The sequence below is a fragment of the Canis lupus genome, chromosome 24, assembly GCF_011100685.1.
Source record: "Canis lupus familiaris isolate Mischka breed German Shepherd chromosome 24, alternate assembly UU_Cfam_GSD_1.0, whole genome shotgun sequence".
NCBI lineage: Eukaryota > Metazoa > Chordata > Mammalia > Carnivora > Canidae > Canis > Canis lupus.
The window spans coordinates 27,284,741-27,299,679 of record NC_049245.1 but is presented as its reverse complement, the minus strand read 5'-3'; the positions used below and the strand labels follow the sequence as shown (position 1 = coordinate 27,299,679).

Genomic DNA, 14,939 nt, shown 5'->3' with positions numbered 1-14,939 from the left:
CATGCAAACGATAGAAGATTATCCAGGGTTTACTCAATCCACAGGACTCTCAGAGAGAAAGAGAGAGAGAGAGAGAGAGAGAGAGAGAGCTGTTGTCAGTTCGGTGGGGTGTTGTTTCTGTTGTTGCTACATGGTGTCACTGTTGGACGCGGGTCCCCGCACAGCCCAGTGGAGCAGCTCCATCAAGAGGGATCACTGTGTCCAACTGGCTCCAGGATGCCCCGCTGTGTCTACCTATACAGAGACTTGCTGGCACCTCCTGTTTAAAACAAACAAATGAACAAACAAAGTTTTGCCTCACCTGCCATGTTATTACTCAGTAAAGGAAAATAAAAAGTAAATCATAAACAAATAAATAATACACCTTCAAGCCCAGAGTAGTGCAATGATTTTTTTTTCAAGGTCATCCAGCAAATTTCCTGGCTCTTCACTCAGTCTTGTTTTGATTTCACTCTGTAATCTCTCCGCTTAAAAATTAGAGAATGGTATAAATGCAGCAACTGTCTTACTTTTTAATAAAAAATTCCCAGTTTTTCAAAGGGTAAGTGTCAAAGGACAAGGAAACTAATATTTATCGAACATCCACTTAGTGTATGTAGCCAGGCATTGTGCTGTGGGGCGCTGATAAATAAGTAGATAGATCAATCAATTGATTGATCTAGATATATCTCGCCTAATCCTCATACCAACGCAATCATATGATACATATTATGATTCCTATTTGCAGATAAGAAAGTTGAGGCTTGAAGCAATTATGTAATTTGCACAAATTAGCGATTCAAACCTTGGAACTCATGTCTCCCTGGCTCCAAAATGAAGGCCTTAGACTTGATCTTGGTTGAGAGAAGTTTTGGGTGGATGAGGAGAAGGGATCATGACCTGAGCAAGATGATCTTCACGGGAAAGGCACCTGCTAATTGGTGCCTGCCATTCAGAGTGTTTCTCCCTTGGGCCAGAAGGCTAGCAAGCATTTTTAAGGTCAGGGTCAGGCCTAGGGCGAGGCAGGAGAGGCACTTGTTCTCAGGATTGTGTGACTTACAAGGCCCTGAGATGGGCCCCTCTTGCCTCCCCCGGCCCCATCCCTGACCTGTCCCAGATCCCATCTGGAAGAGGGAAGGAAGTAGACCCATGGGCAGGCAGGGCCTTTCAAGACAGGATTCTCTGACGTCACCCTTCTGTCTGCAGGCCCCGTACTCACACTGCCTCTTCCTGCATGAGGGCTGGCCCCTGTGCCTTCGGGGTGAGGTCGTGGTGCACCTGGCTCCCCTCAATCCCCTCCTATTGCGCCAGGGAGACTTCTACCTCCAAGTCGAACCCCAGGAGGAGCAGTCGGCCTGCATCATGTTCAAGTGCCTCTCCTTGGACCTCCGCACAGTGGACACAAAGCCTGTTCCCGAGTCATCCTACCCGATACTTTTCACCTCAATGTGGCTGGAGGCCATCAACAGTGACTTTGAGGGAAGTCCCCTACACAACTGCCTGGTAGCCTCAGAAGATGGGATTGCCCCTGTGCCCTGGACCAAGATAACCAGCCCAGAGTTTGTGGATGACAGACCCCAAGCAGTGAATGTCCTCTCCCTGGCCTGGAGTTCCCTTCAATTAGAGGCACTTGATTTGAGCCGCCCCCCAGAGCTGCCCCAGCCCCGGGCCCCAGGCAGCCAGCTGCTGCTTACCCAGAGCTTGGCCAAGGGTAAGGGCAGGACATATGGAAACAAGTACCCAGGACTCATCAAGGTGGAGCAAGCCAGGTCTGCAAAGGTGCCCTATAGGATGGATGATGTGGCCATCCAGGACTTGGAGGGAGACTATGTCGCCCTCCTGGAGAGCAGAGGAGGGTCTCCCAGTAGGGAAGTGGAGACATCCAGTGGGTATCCTTTGGGGACCCTGGAGGGACGATCCAAAACTAAGGAAATCCCTTTCTCTCAAAGAATGCCACCCCTCTCAGGTACAAATGGGGGACCTTCCTTGAAAAAATGGGCTTGTGAGAAGCCAGCAAACTCAGAAGATGAGCCTTGCCTTTTGGGCTTCAGGAGAAAGGTCAATCATAAAGTTGACTCACCCACTCACGACTCCGAACACCAGCCCCCAGAGCCCTATCTCAGCATCCTTGAGAAACCACTGCCCTGTGCTTCTGGCCTTGAGACAGGTGGTTCAGATGAGTCAGCTTCCTCCAAGATGCAGGGACCTCTAGGAAACCCAGAAAATATGGTCCAGCCCAGGCCTGAACCAAAACAAGCATCCTCCCTGCACCTGTGCTCCCCTCCTGCTGCTCCGGCCCCTGGAACCAAGGTGGAAGAGAGGGCCAAACAGGGTCATGGGAGTCTTCTCAAACCTGGGACTGACCCTAGTCAGCATACCTCCTCTTCCAGACCCCCCACTCCTGGGCCCAGATTCTCTTTCTTGAAAGGGCAAAGGCAAGCCCCCCAGCCCCCTGAGAAAGCCTCACCCCAGCACGACGGGCCCTGGAAAGTCTTGTGTTCGCTCTACTCTCCCAAACCCAACCGAGCCAAGTGCTTGGGGAAAGGTAAGGTGCCTGCTCACTCAGGGATGTATCAGGATTTAGTGCACAGGTGACAGGTCAAAAAGCTTGACATCTCATGAATCTGGAGCTGAGCTGTATTGAGCTGGCCTGAGTCCACACTGAGCTCGGCCCCACACCAGCTAGCTGACCTTTAGTCAAGGTCTCCTCCATGCAGTGTGGGTCTTACCTGCCTCAAACAGTTGTTTTGAGGTTCAAAGACACACCAGAAGTAAGGAGCTTAGGGGCACCTAGCTGGCTCAGTGGGTAGAGCATGCAACTCTTGATCTCCGGGTCATGATTTTGAGCCCAACGTTGGGTGTGGAGATGACTAAATAAACAAATAAACTTAAAAAAAAAAAATAGAAAGGAGCTTAGCATAACATCCGCCACATGGTAAGAGATCAATAAGCTGTTATTAGCAATCAGAAGGTGCAAGAGAAGACATTTCTTGTGGGGAAACCCATATTCTGCTTAATACCCTTTTCTTTGTTGCTCTTCCCCAGCTGGAACAACTCAGACCAAAACATCTGGTCCAGCCGCTGACTCAGGCCCACTGACTGGGGAAAAGGCTGGCTTCCCAGAAGGCCCTCCAGAAAGAGGCCCCAGTCTGGACAAGGAGTCCCCAGGGCTGGAGCCCAGGATTGGGGCTCTGAGTGCGGAGCTCTTCCAGTCAAGGATAGCATGCCTGCCAGGTCCTCGGGGATCATGGGGCAGCTGGAGGGGGAGTGGAGGGTGTTGGGGTGGAGGCCAGAGTGGGGGGCGGGTCTCTGAGCATCCTTGATGCTGGTGGGTATGGAGAAGACAGGGAAGGTCCTGGAGGCTTGTGTTCTGGACCAGGCCTCCCTGGACTCAGGCTCTTCATCTTTCCACTGAAGGAGTTTGATTATATGAAAGCAGTTTCTAGATATCCATCTATCTATCCATCCATCCATCCATCCATCCATCCATCCATTCATCCTACTTTCAGTGGCACAACCAGGGTGGTTGCGTTAGGTCAGTTCCCTAGAAGCAGGGCCTAAGACAGGGATCTTTGGGAAAGTGATTTGTTGTGTTGGTCTCAGGAGAAAGGGAGTGAAGGAGGCAGGACAGGGCAGGGGAGGAGCTAAGCAAGGATGTGGCCTGACCCCACGAGAAGCTCTGGAGTATGAATTACACGACAGAGCTGGTTCTATTTTAAGGCGTAGGGGACTGGTCTTTCATATGCTTGGGTCTGTTGGTCATCCACCCAGGCTGAGCCTGAGATGGCGATGCAGGGTGAGTCCGTGATCCACTTCCATTGAGGGCAATTCCCCAGAGGTGGGGACGTTTGTGAGCCAATACAGCCAACAGAAAACAGGGGGCGATGGGTATTCTGATGACGAGGGGATCTGAGTGGGGTGTTACCAGCATCCGATAGAGAAGGTGCTATCACTTCTGTTGAATATTTATTCATCTTTGCAATAAATATTTCTTTAATCCTGCTGTGCACAGCCAGGCCCTGAGCTTAGTACTGCGGATTCACTGGGGAACAAGTCTGATGTGTGCTCTGCTCTCAAGAAGTCTCTATCCTCATGGTAGAGAAAATGCAACAGGTTATTGTTTGTGTAAACAAACTGCAGCTGTGGAGCAGTACAGGGGGCTGTGGGAGGACCCAGGAGCACCCTGGCTCAGGCGTGGGGTGGAGGAGAGGTCAGGGAGGAAGGAAGAAGCAATAGGAAGCTCAGTCCTAGAGCACAACCAGGTGTTATCCAGGTGAAGGGGTGGGAACAGTGTTCGGGACAGAGGGAACAGGATGTGCAAATGTCCAGGGGCAAGAGAGACCACAGCGCTTCCTGTGACCTACTGTCTTGAAGTTCTATTTTACTTCATAGACTTTGACATCTCCGCAGGGTCCTGGACACTGCTCTGTCTTTTTGAAGCTCCTAGGAGGCACTGCCTGTCCTCTCCCTGGTCATCTTTGTTGAAACTCCTGCTGTGTTTGCCCACATTAATTGTACACAAAGGGTCTCACAGTCCTTTTAGGGCTGTCGTGTTCCAAGCGCTCAGATTTTTATCCATCAAAGGGCCCTGTTCTAGGAGGCAGGAGACCATTTTTATCAGCTTCCTGTGTGATCTCAGAAGAATCATTTGCCCTCTCTGAGCCTCAGGCTCCTCCTTATGTAAGAGGAGTGGAAGCAGATAGGACTTGGCTCACTGTCACTTTCCACAATGACTTGTAATTTTTGGACTTGCGACACACATTAATGGGTCCCGGGTGGCTGGAGCAGTGTCTGGTGCTCAAAAAGAATTTTTTGAGTGAATGAATATTCTCCATGTAGGTGCCCCTTCCATTCCCTCCCTTCATCTCCTTGTCTTTGGTGATCCTGTCCTTCGGTGATCATTCCCACCGGCTCCTCACACCATGCCACCCCCAGAATTACAGTACACTGCCCCTCTTTCTGGCTCACCCACCGGCCCAATTTTAATAATCTTCTAGTCCCACAGACCCTCAACCTATTGGTCCAACTACCTTCTCAACCTCCCTCTCCACCTTCATCATGTCTTCACTTCTTCCCAGCTCTGCTCCTGCTCACCTACTCAGAGATGTCCCTGAGGCAAGATTCTCCTCTCTCGGACCATTCCCACCAGCATAAGACATGCTGGCATATTGCCCATCTGTTTTCACACCTTTCTCTGACTGCCTGAAGCCAGGAAAGGTGTTTGGTTTTAAGAATCACATGATTAGGTTAGATTAGACCACTTGCATAATCCAGGCTAATCTTCCAACTGTAGGTCCTGCTTTAATCACATCTGCAAAGTCCCTTTGCCGGGTAACCTGGCATATAGGGCTCTCGATTAGGATGTGGGTATCTTTGCAACCACTCTACTACCACAGGCACCCAGCCTTTGGAGAGGGCTTCTCAGGCTTTGCATGGAGAAACCTGGAATACAGAAAAAAGTGAACAAGGTCATAGGGGTTGAGACTTCACCCCAAGCTCTCAGTTGCATTGCACGTATCTTTGAAATCCTTTTTGTCTTTAAAATTTCTATTTGTTTTGTATTCTACTAAAGAATACATTCATATTTGCTTTGATATTAAAAAATGCTCTCGATTGCTTGCCAGTTAAATCACTCACCATTTCCCGCCAGACTGGGAGAGAACAATGCTGCAGAAAGGTGCAACAGTTTTTTGGTGACTTTTGGTACGCCCCCCTCCCCCAACTTGCTGTCCCTATTTCCACCTGAGACTCAGAACCCAGTGTGAACAGCGCAGCTCTGAGCCAGGGCTCCGAGGCACTAATGGTATTGGTGGCTCCAGCGGTCAGACAAGGGAGGCATCTGGGGCAGAAGGGCCTTGGAGCTCAAGGCACATCAGGTGGACAACTGCCCATCACTCCAGTGGACGCAGCCAGCATCTGCGTGCCCAGCTAGCTCTGGTGAGCAAACCCAATTCCAGGCAGTGCTTGTTGGGGAACCAGACACATGAGCTGATAGCCGAGTCCCAGTGTGGAACCCTCTGCTACTCAAAGTGTGGTCTGGGGACCAACCATACGGGCATCACCTTGGAGCTAGGGAGAGACACAGACTCTCAGACCTGATCAGAATCAGAATCTGCATTCTAGCATGATCCTCAGGCGCATGGAAGTCTGAGAGGCACAATTCTCATAATCTACACATTCATCAGTCACAGACATTGATTATCTGTTCCAATTCTGTGCTGAGTGCTGGGATATGATGAGTTTGAGCCAGTGTACACTGGAGCCCTAGTCTTGTGGGACCTAATAAACCCAGCCTACATTTGCTGTAGGAGGCTGGGTTCGAAGAGGGGCTTCTATAGAGGGCAGGGAGGAGGTCTTCCTGGAGAAGGTGGCATCTAAACAGGGCTTGGAAAGATGAAGAGGGTTTCACCAGACAGTGATAGGAGGGGAGAAGAAATAGCACAGAAGAAGTGGGGACATGAGAAAGGATCAGACTACTTTAGGCAATGACAGTTGACCCATTCTGGCTGGGCCATAGGTGACAAGGGGTGACACAGTGTATTAGTTGCTAGGGCTATCATAACAAACTGCCACAGACTTGGTGGGGAGCTTAAGCAATAGGAATTTATTTCTCACAGTTCTGAAGGCTGGACAACTGAGATGAAGGTGTCATGTGGACCGCTTTCCCCCGAGACCTCTCTCCCTGGCTTGTGGAGGGCCATCTTCTTACATCTTCACGTGGTCTTCTGTATGGGTGTCTGTGTCCACATTTCCTCTTTTCATAGGAACACAAGTCCTATTGGATTAGGGCCCACTCCAATGGCCTCATTTTAACTGAATCACCTCTTTAAATACCCTATCTCTACATACAGTTACATTCTGAGGTCCTAGGGATTAGGACTTTAACATAGGAAGGTGTGGGGAGGCGTGTGGCGGGCATGATGCAGCTCATAACACAGAGTGAATGAAATGGGCCCAGAAGAGTGTGCAAACCCTGGAGAGCCTTAAGTGCCGAGTTGAGAAGCTTGCACTTTTTCATGGAGGCCATGGGGAGCCACGAAGGGCTTAGAGTAGGGCAGTAGCACCCAGGGAGCTACTGAGCTCTAGTCGCTGGTCTACAGAGATGAGCGCTCATCTGTCTGTGTGGTCAAGGGCCAGATCTAGCAAGACCCCCTCCCTCGCTGGCAGGTTAGGGACCTGGCTCTGTGCGAGACTGGGAAGCCAGTTCCCCTCCCCAGGCCTCAGTTTCCTTATCAATAAAATGGGCCCAGGGGCGTGATGCAGCATTTCTCAACCTGACAGCCCCAGTGGCTGCCAGAGGATTTCAGAGGGACATGGACAGACATCTCTGACTTTGCAGGTTATGTCATTTTCTCATGCTTTAATCATTTCACATTTTTTGATCTTCTCTTATAAAACATGTCAAACACACAAAAAAGTAGAAACTGTAGTATAATGAACACCCCCATATGATCACTCAGATTTAATAAAGCTTCACACTTGGGCATAAATGAAAGATCTTCATATTTTGCCTCTAAATACTTCAGCATGCCTCTCTCAGCCCTAAGGATATTTTCCCTAATAATTGCAACACCATTAGCACATCTAATGAAACTAAATATAATTTCTATTACTATTCAACACCCAGTTCATATTCAAATTTCCTGCAATGTCCCCAACAAAATGTTTTTCGAATTTATAAGGGAGTATTAGGGGAAAAAAAAATCAAACTCATAATATCAAGAGGCTATAAAGTTAGATACACACACACACACACAGAGAGATGGATATCTTTTAAATTTTTTAAATTAAAAAAAATAAAATTTTAAAGTTATGTCAAATTTGCAGACGTGTGAAAGAAAGAAATGTTCCAGCAGTCTACACCCCTGTGTAAGACAGTGCTTGTGAAGGCAATTGAGTTTGTCTCCCAGGCTTCGTGAGCCATAAAGGGTCTCATAACACTCACACACTTAGAGGGTCATGCCCACATGGAGTAGGCAGCAGCCATTGGATGGTTCTGCATGAGATGACTCTGGAGGGCCGGGCTCTGAGTTCAAGGTGCGAGGCAGGCCCAGTTTCCAGAAGCCTGAGCCTCCTTCCCCCTCTTCCCTTTCACCTTGCCACTCATGGGGCTCTTAATCCCTATGGGGGCAGTGGGCCACACAGCCCTGATTCCGGGGACAGGAAACAGCCTGGAGAGAACCAATGGGTAAAGTCTGCAAGAATAGAGAGCTGGAGCCGTGGGCCGGGGGCATAGACGAGGACAGAGATGCATAAAATAACTGCTGTCACCGAGCCCAGGGCTCAGAGTGTTTCTCAGGACCTTCTCCTTTAGTCCTCGAAATTAGTGAGTAAGCTCTATATTTTTTAATCCCCGTGTGACAGAGGAGGACACCGGCTCAGAGGCACACTGACTAGCCCCAGGACACGCAGTGCGTCAGTGCAGAGCTGCCACTTGAACCCATCGGTGTGACTCCAAAGTCTGTTCCCTGAGCTGTGCCTCCCAGAGTGCCCTGTGCAGAGGGGGGTCCAGTCCTATGCAGGGGTGAGGGTCCCTCTGCATGGAGGATGGATACAGGGACGGCTTTCTGAGGAAGTGGTTTTTGAGCTGGGTCTTGAAGGCTGAGTTCAGAGTTCACGGGGGAGGAAGAAGGGGTACCCCAGGTGGAGGGACCTGGAGGCCACAGAGCAGGTTCCCAAAGAGAAAGAGGGCTCCACCAAAGTTCTCACCGCTCACGTGTGTCCTCTCTCCTCCAGGTGGTCGGGACAGGGCAGGGAGGCCTCTGCTTCTGGTGTCAACCACCCAGGGGGCCTGGGAGGCACCATGGTGCACAGCCTCAGAGGTCACCAAGCTACTCTCCTACCTGTGCTCAGTCCCCAGGTAAGGCTCTGGGCCAGCTGGCCACCCTATCCCCCTCTGACTTCATGGCCCAGAGCCAGGACCAGGCACTGAATGGAGACATGTCCTTCCACCCAGGCATCTGTTCCCAGAGCCAGTCGTAAGCCAGATGCTGGGGGGGAAACAGGACAGACTTCGTCCCTGCCATCACGGGGTTCCCAGTTGGGGGGGGTGCGACAGGGAGGAGATGGATGATGTGTAAGAAACAAAGTATGGACAAGCCCCTCTCAGGAGTATCAGTGAGGTAAAGAAAACAGGGGGATGATGTAGATCAGTGGTTCACAAACTCAAGCATACATCAGAATCACCTGGAGAGCTGTTAAAGCAGATCACTGGGCCCCACCCCAAGTTTGTCATTCAGATCTGGGGCCTAAGAATCTACATTTCTCACAAACGTCCTGGTGATCCTGATGCTGCTGGGCTAGGGACACGTTTTGATAACCACTGTAGTAGAGTGGGAACGGTGGGGAGCTAACTTCAACTGGGAAATCAGGGAAGGCATCCCAGAGGAGATGATCATTGAGCTGGCATCTGAATTATAAGTATTTGTTGAGCAAATGAGGACGAATGAGTGAATGAATGAATGAATGAATGAATGAATGAATAAGAGAGTGAAAGAATTAGTGTGTGAGTAATGGGTGATCCAGGCTGATGTGTAACACCTCCACTCCTCCACCTGAGTGACTTCATGTTGGACTGGCTGGGGAAAGGCACCATCCCTTCCTCAGAGGTCTGGCCCCCAGCTGGGAGGGTCTCAGACGTGGTGTTTGCTCAGGACTGTGGGTATATATCCCAACCCAACCTAGAGGCTGTGTGGCTAGGGGTGGGGTGTGGAGGGACTGATGGAACCCTTTGGAACCTTCCCCACCTGCTCTACCCCATGGAGGCCATCACTGCCATCTGCTGGCCATTGAGATTTTTCTTCCTCTTCTCCAAGATAGTATGGCTTTTCTGGGGGAGATGGGACCTCTTTTCCTGTGCTGAGATGTTGGCCAGCATGGTAGAGTCCTGGAATCCCACCAACTTGTTGTGTGACCTGGAGGCGGTAACCTCCCTTCTCTGAGTCTCACTTGAAAAAAAGAGATGAGCAAATGGACTCTGATGACCACTGTAAACTGCAGAGTACTAGACCCAGCTTCACACTGGGCATGCTAGAGACTCAGCCCCTCCTCACATGCTCCTCAGATGCTCCTCACATCAGGCTCTGCCCTCCAGGGGCCTCCAGGCTGATAGCAAGGCAGGTGTGGAAGCCAACCGTGCTCCCAGCTTGATCGGCTAGAGGCAGGCGAGGTGCAGGTCATGACGTCATGTCCCTTCCAAGGGCCTCTCCTCACTGTCTGCCATGTCACTGCTCTGTGCCTCAGTTTCCCCTTCTCGGGCAGCGACAGTAGCAGACATTTATATTCCTCTTACTCTGTGCAGGTACTGAGTGCCTTCCACTAATGAACTCATCAGTCCTCACCACAGCCCCATGGGGCCAGCACTATTATTGCCCCCATTTACAGATGGGGAAATCGACTCTCAACAAGATGAAACAACATGCCCAGGTGACCAGATACTATGGCAGCGTCGCAACTGCACCTCCATCCACACTGGCCACCTCTGCTTTTATCTATGAGGCCTGGGGTGGGGGGTGGGGGGTGGGCAGGTATTTTCCCAACTTGCCTGATCATCAGGATGGCCAAGGGCACTTGGAACCAGACAGACCCCCCTCCCTCACCCTGCACCTGCTGCCAGATGTCTGGGGGGATGGGGCAGGGCTGGGGGTGAGGAGTCGATTATTTGAACAAGTCCAGACAATTAGGCCCGTTTGGGAAATCCTAAGATAATTACTGAAAAGTACAGCGCGAACCAGTGAGGGTGTTCCGGCTGCAAGTAACAAAGTCCATTCAAGAGGTCTCAACTAAAACGGAAATTTCTCTCTCTTGGTCTCCACTTTCCAGATCTTAGGGAGAATCTCCTAAAGGAGAGCCTGCCTTTCCAAGAAGTCCCCTCACTTCTCATTGGACAGAGGTCATATGTCATATGACCCCTACTTAAAGCAATCATGGGCCAGAGGAATTAGCTCATCAGCGATGACCTCAACCAATCATAAACCAGCCCCTCGGGGGAGGGGGGGTGCTGTTGCTTGGAGGGCTTTGGATTCTTGAACAAAATGAGGCTTCTGGCCACATGGAAGGGATGGGTTGAATGCTGGGCGGCTCACCTACCACGGCTGGGACAGTGGCTTATACGGTGTGACGGAGGGCTGTGTGAGGTCCTGTGGGGACACCAAAGAGAGAAGTGATGGACTCCACCTGCAGGGGGATCATGGAGGGCTTCCTGGAGTGGGGTGGGCATTGGCAGTTGGTCTTGTCGGATGAAGAGCTCACTGATAAATCAAGGCTTCTGGAAGCCAGTTTCCCTCCCCTTCCACTAGGTCCTTCCCTCTAGAAAGCCCAGCCCATCCAGCAAGACTGCCAACTCTGTCTACCACCCACAGGCCTGAAGATAAAACCAAGGGGCTGGCGGTTGTGATCGATGCCAGGAAACAGCCCCCACACCCTGGTCTGGTCAGTGCCCTGCAGTCCACCCAGGTGAGTAGGAGGCGGACAGCCTCAGCCTAGCAAGTCTTGGGAGCTCCAGGGGACTTGTGACATTCATGGAGCCCAGGGGGCTCAGAGCTGGGCCCAGGAGCCCCAGGCAGGTGCTCTTAGTTATAGGTACAGAAATCCCAGCGCAGACAGGCCTGAAGATGGAGGGCGTCCATTGGTTCATTGACTTGACAATCGGAAATTAAATCCAACTGCAAGTACGGCTGGATGCAGGGGCTTGAATATTGTCACTGAGACCTGGTTCCTGTCTCTCCACGCCTGGCTGGGTTCTCCTAGGAGGGTGCTATTCTCAGCCAGGTTCCCCACAGCTGTCATTTCTCATGGTCTTTCGTTTAAGTCCAGTAAGAAAGAGTGAGAGATTGCCTTCCCAGAGGCCCCAGCAAGTTTCCTTCTGTCTCCTAAGCTCAGGTGTCCATCCACCAGCCAATCTCTGTGGCCAGAGGAATGCGACACACTGATCAGCTTAGACTTGGGTGCCATGAGCCTCGTGAGCCCAGAATGCCAGAGGAAAGCAGAGGTTCCTAAGTAGCTGGTTTCGGGAGCAGAGGAAGTGGAAGGTTGGCGTATGCTTACCTAATGGTCCGATCTCTACTCCTCCTCCTCACTTTATAGATGGGGAAACTGAGGCCCAGAAGGGACAGGAAGTTTGTAACATGGCTTGGACCTGCTGCTCTATTGACTCCCAATGACTCACCCTCCAAACATGCCACATACATGTTCCAGCCGTGCCCCACTTCTTCTCTGTTTGCCCGAATCTTAGCAGGGGGGCTTGGTGAAGGTCTAGGCAGAGCCCCTCTGAAATGGTTCTCTCTGGCAGGCTCTGGCTCCAGCTTCCATCCGTGCTGTGCTCTACCTGGGGGAGAAGGAGGCTGCTCTCCAGCTGGAGACGTTACCTGGCATCCAGGTGAGGGAGAGGCTGAGCTGAGCGGGGGTGCAGATTCACCTGCTAGGGGTCACCGTGAAACAACCTAGTAGAGGTCAACAAGTTCAAGGTGGGATGCTACAACCCCGTGGCCTGCCCTCTGTGGCAAGTGTTCCCAAATCATACAGTTCACTCTCTCTGGCAATCCCAGCACCTCCTGTGGGGACACTGCCACATGACTGTAGTTGTGGTGGCATGAAACCTATTTCATCTCGGGGCACCTGGGTGGCTTGGGTGGTTGGGCATCTGCCTTCAGCTCAGGTCATGGTCCCAGGGTCCCAGGATCAAGCCCCATGTCAGGCTCCCTGCTCAGCGGGGAGTCTACTTCTCCTTCTCCCTCTGCTCGTGCTCATAAATAATAAACAATAAAAATAAGAAAATCTTTTTTAAAAAACCCTTCAGGGAAGCCCCGGTGGCGCAGCGGTTTAGTGCCGCCTGCAGCCCGGAGCGTGATCCTGAAGACCCTGGATCGAGTCCCACGTCGGGCTCCCTGCATGGAGCCTGCTTCTCCCTCTGCCTGTGTCTCTGCCTCTCATTCTCTCTCTGTGTCTCTATGAATAAATAAATAAATAAATAAATAAAATCTTTAAAAAAAAAAATAAAAAACCCTTCAAAAAAAATAAAAAAATAAGGATCCCTGGGTGGCGCAGCGGTTTGGCGCCTGCCTTTGGCCCAGGGCGCAATCCTGGAGACCCGGGATCGAATCCCACATCGGGCTCCCGGTGCATGGAGCCTGCTTCTCCCTCTGCCTGTGTCTCTGCCTCTCTCTCTCCGTGTGACTATCATGAATAAATAAATTAAAAAAAAAAAAAGATTTAAAAAATAAATAAATAATAAAAAATAAAAAATAATAAAAAACCCTTCAACCCCCTGACCGCTCGCTCCCTCCCTCTTTTCAGAAGGGGAAACAGGCCCACGGCCACATGGCAAGCTAGAGGCATACTGTGGCCTCTGTCTTCCTGCATTTCCCTCCCTCGCGTCTCAGTATCTCCAGCTCAGATACTGAGATGATTTGGGGCTTTGTAGGAGAAAGCCCTGCTGTTTTCTTTAATTAGTGCCATGTATTACAATCCTGAGCGTGGGCACCCTGCCCTCTGCCCTGCTTCAGGAAATGATTTTAAAGGCCTCCTTCCTCCTCCCTCCTCCTCGCTGGTAAAGAGGCACGTCGTGAGCCAGCAGTGAGGTGCTTTTATGTGCCAGTGAATCCCTTGGGGACCTTGTCAATGTGCAGGTTCTGATGAAGTAGTTCTGGATGGGGCCCAGGATTCTGCATCTCTAGGAAGCTCCTAGGTGGTGCTGCTGCTGCTGGTCCCTGGACCACACTTTGAGTACCAAGGAAAAGAGAAGAGTCCAAAAAAAAAAAAAAAAATTAGAATCCACCCAATCCCAAGCTTAGGTCTCTGGAGCCGGGCCTGGCATAAGCTTCCAACTTCCTTGCTCAGGAAAGGCACCTGCCTCATCCCTCCTCCATGTCTTAGAAGATACTGTCAAGATTTGGTGACCTTTTTCATCTGCCCCAAGAAGGCACAGCACCTTGGTGGGTCATCAGAGGACAGTTCAAAGATTACAGAAAAGTTACATGAGAAGGGTCAGCTTCAATGAGCTTGTGCAATTGCCGGGAGAGCTGTGCTGGGCAAGAGCCTGGCTTAGAGGGAGCCCCTGCTGTGATTGATTAGTGATGTCTGCCTTGGGCACAGGCTAAGAGAGGGGCAGTATGACCACTGTAACTTGCCATTCCTTAGCCAGGGTCTCATTCTGAATTTTGATTTGTCAGAGAAGATCCTTGGCCAAAAAAAAAAAAAAAGAAGAAGATCCTTGGCCCAGAAAGCCAAGGCCAGCCCTACCTGTGGCGGGTGGAGTGGTGTTGGGGCGGGGATCTTGCAGACCCTTCTCAAACATGTCTCCACGCCCAAGTCCCCTGGTCCCCCTGACTGGCTTCTTTCATCTGCAGGTAGAGGCAGTGACCTCCCTGAAGGCTCTCAGCCACCACGTGGACCCCAGCCAGCTGCCCCCAGCCCTGGAGGGCCCCTTCCCCTACTGCCACGGTGAATGGGTGCAGTTTTTCCAGGTGCCTGCTTCACAGCCTCCACCCCCCCACCCTACCTCCTCCTCTTCCTCCCTTCACTGTCCTGCCTCAGGAATCCAGTGACCCTGTCACGTTCGACAACAGACATTCAACAAACATTTGTGATGAGGGTGCAGAGTACAGTTATGAAGGGCTCGGGCTCCGGGCCCAGACAGCCTGGGTTCCAATCCCAGCTCTGCTGTGTGACCTTGGGTAAGTTATCTATCTTCTCTGAGCCCTTTACCTTGTGTACAAAACAGAAGGGGTAATGATAGCACTTCCCGAGCGGGCCGTGGTGAGGATTGATTGAGTTAACGTGGGCGAAGAGCTTAGAAGAGTGGCTGGCGCATGCAAAGAGCTGTGTTGATGTTAACTGAAAATAAATGGACAGACATTTGTTCTGTGACCCACACAGCTCAGAGAACACAGGGGCTGGTGGGGGAGGCAGACTCGTTTCCTCCCGAGAGAGGGAGGGGATCAGGAAACCGCCAGGGCCAGGGC

General features: G+C 51.2%; 1 protein-coding gene across 1 annotated transcript in view; it reads left to right on the top strand.

Annotated features, from left to right (window-relative positions):
* Positions 1–14,939, top strand: part of KIAA1755 (uncharacterized protein KIAA1755 homolog) — a 40,288-nt gene that overhangs the window by 13,575 nt on the left and 11,774 nt on the right. The window contains exons 3-8 of the mRNA XM_038572293.1: positions 1,186–2,524; positions 3,025–3,213; positions 8,716–8,839; positions 11,340–11,433; positions 12,269–12,355; positions 14,325–14,441. Coding sequence (XP_038428221.1) covers positions 1,186–2,524; positions 3,025–3,213; positions 8,716–8,839; positions 11,340–11,433; positions 12,269–12,355; positions 14,325–14,441 — 1,950 coding nt within the window. The remainder of the gene's footprint in view (positions 1–1,185; positions 2,525–3,024; positions 3,214–8,715; positions 8,840–11,339; positions 11,434–12,268; positions 12,356–14,324; positions 14,442–14,939) is intronic.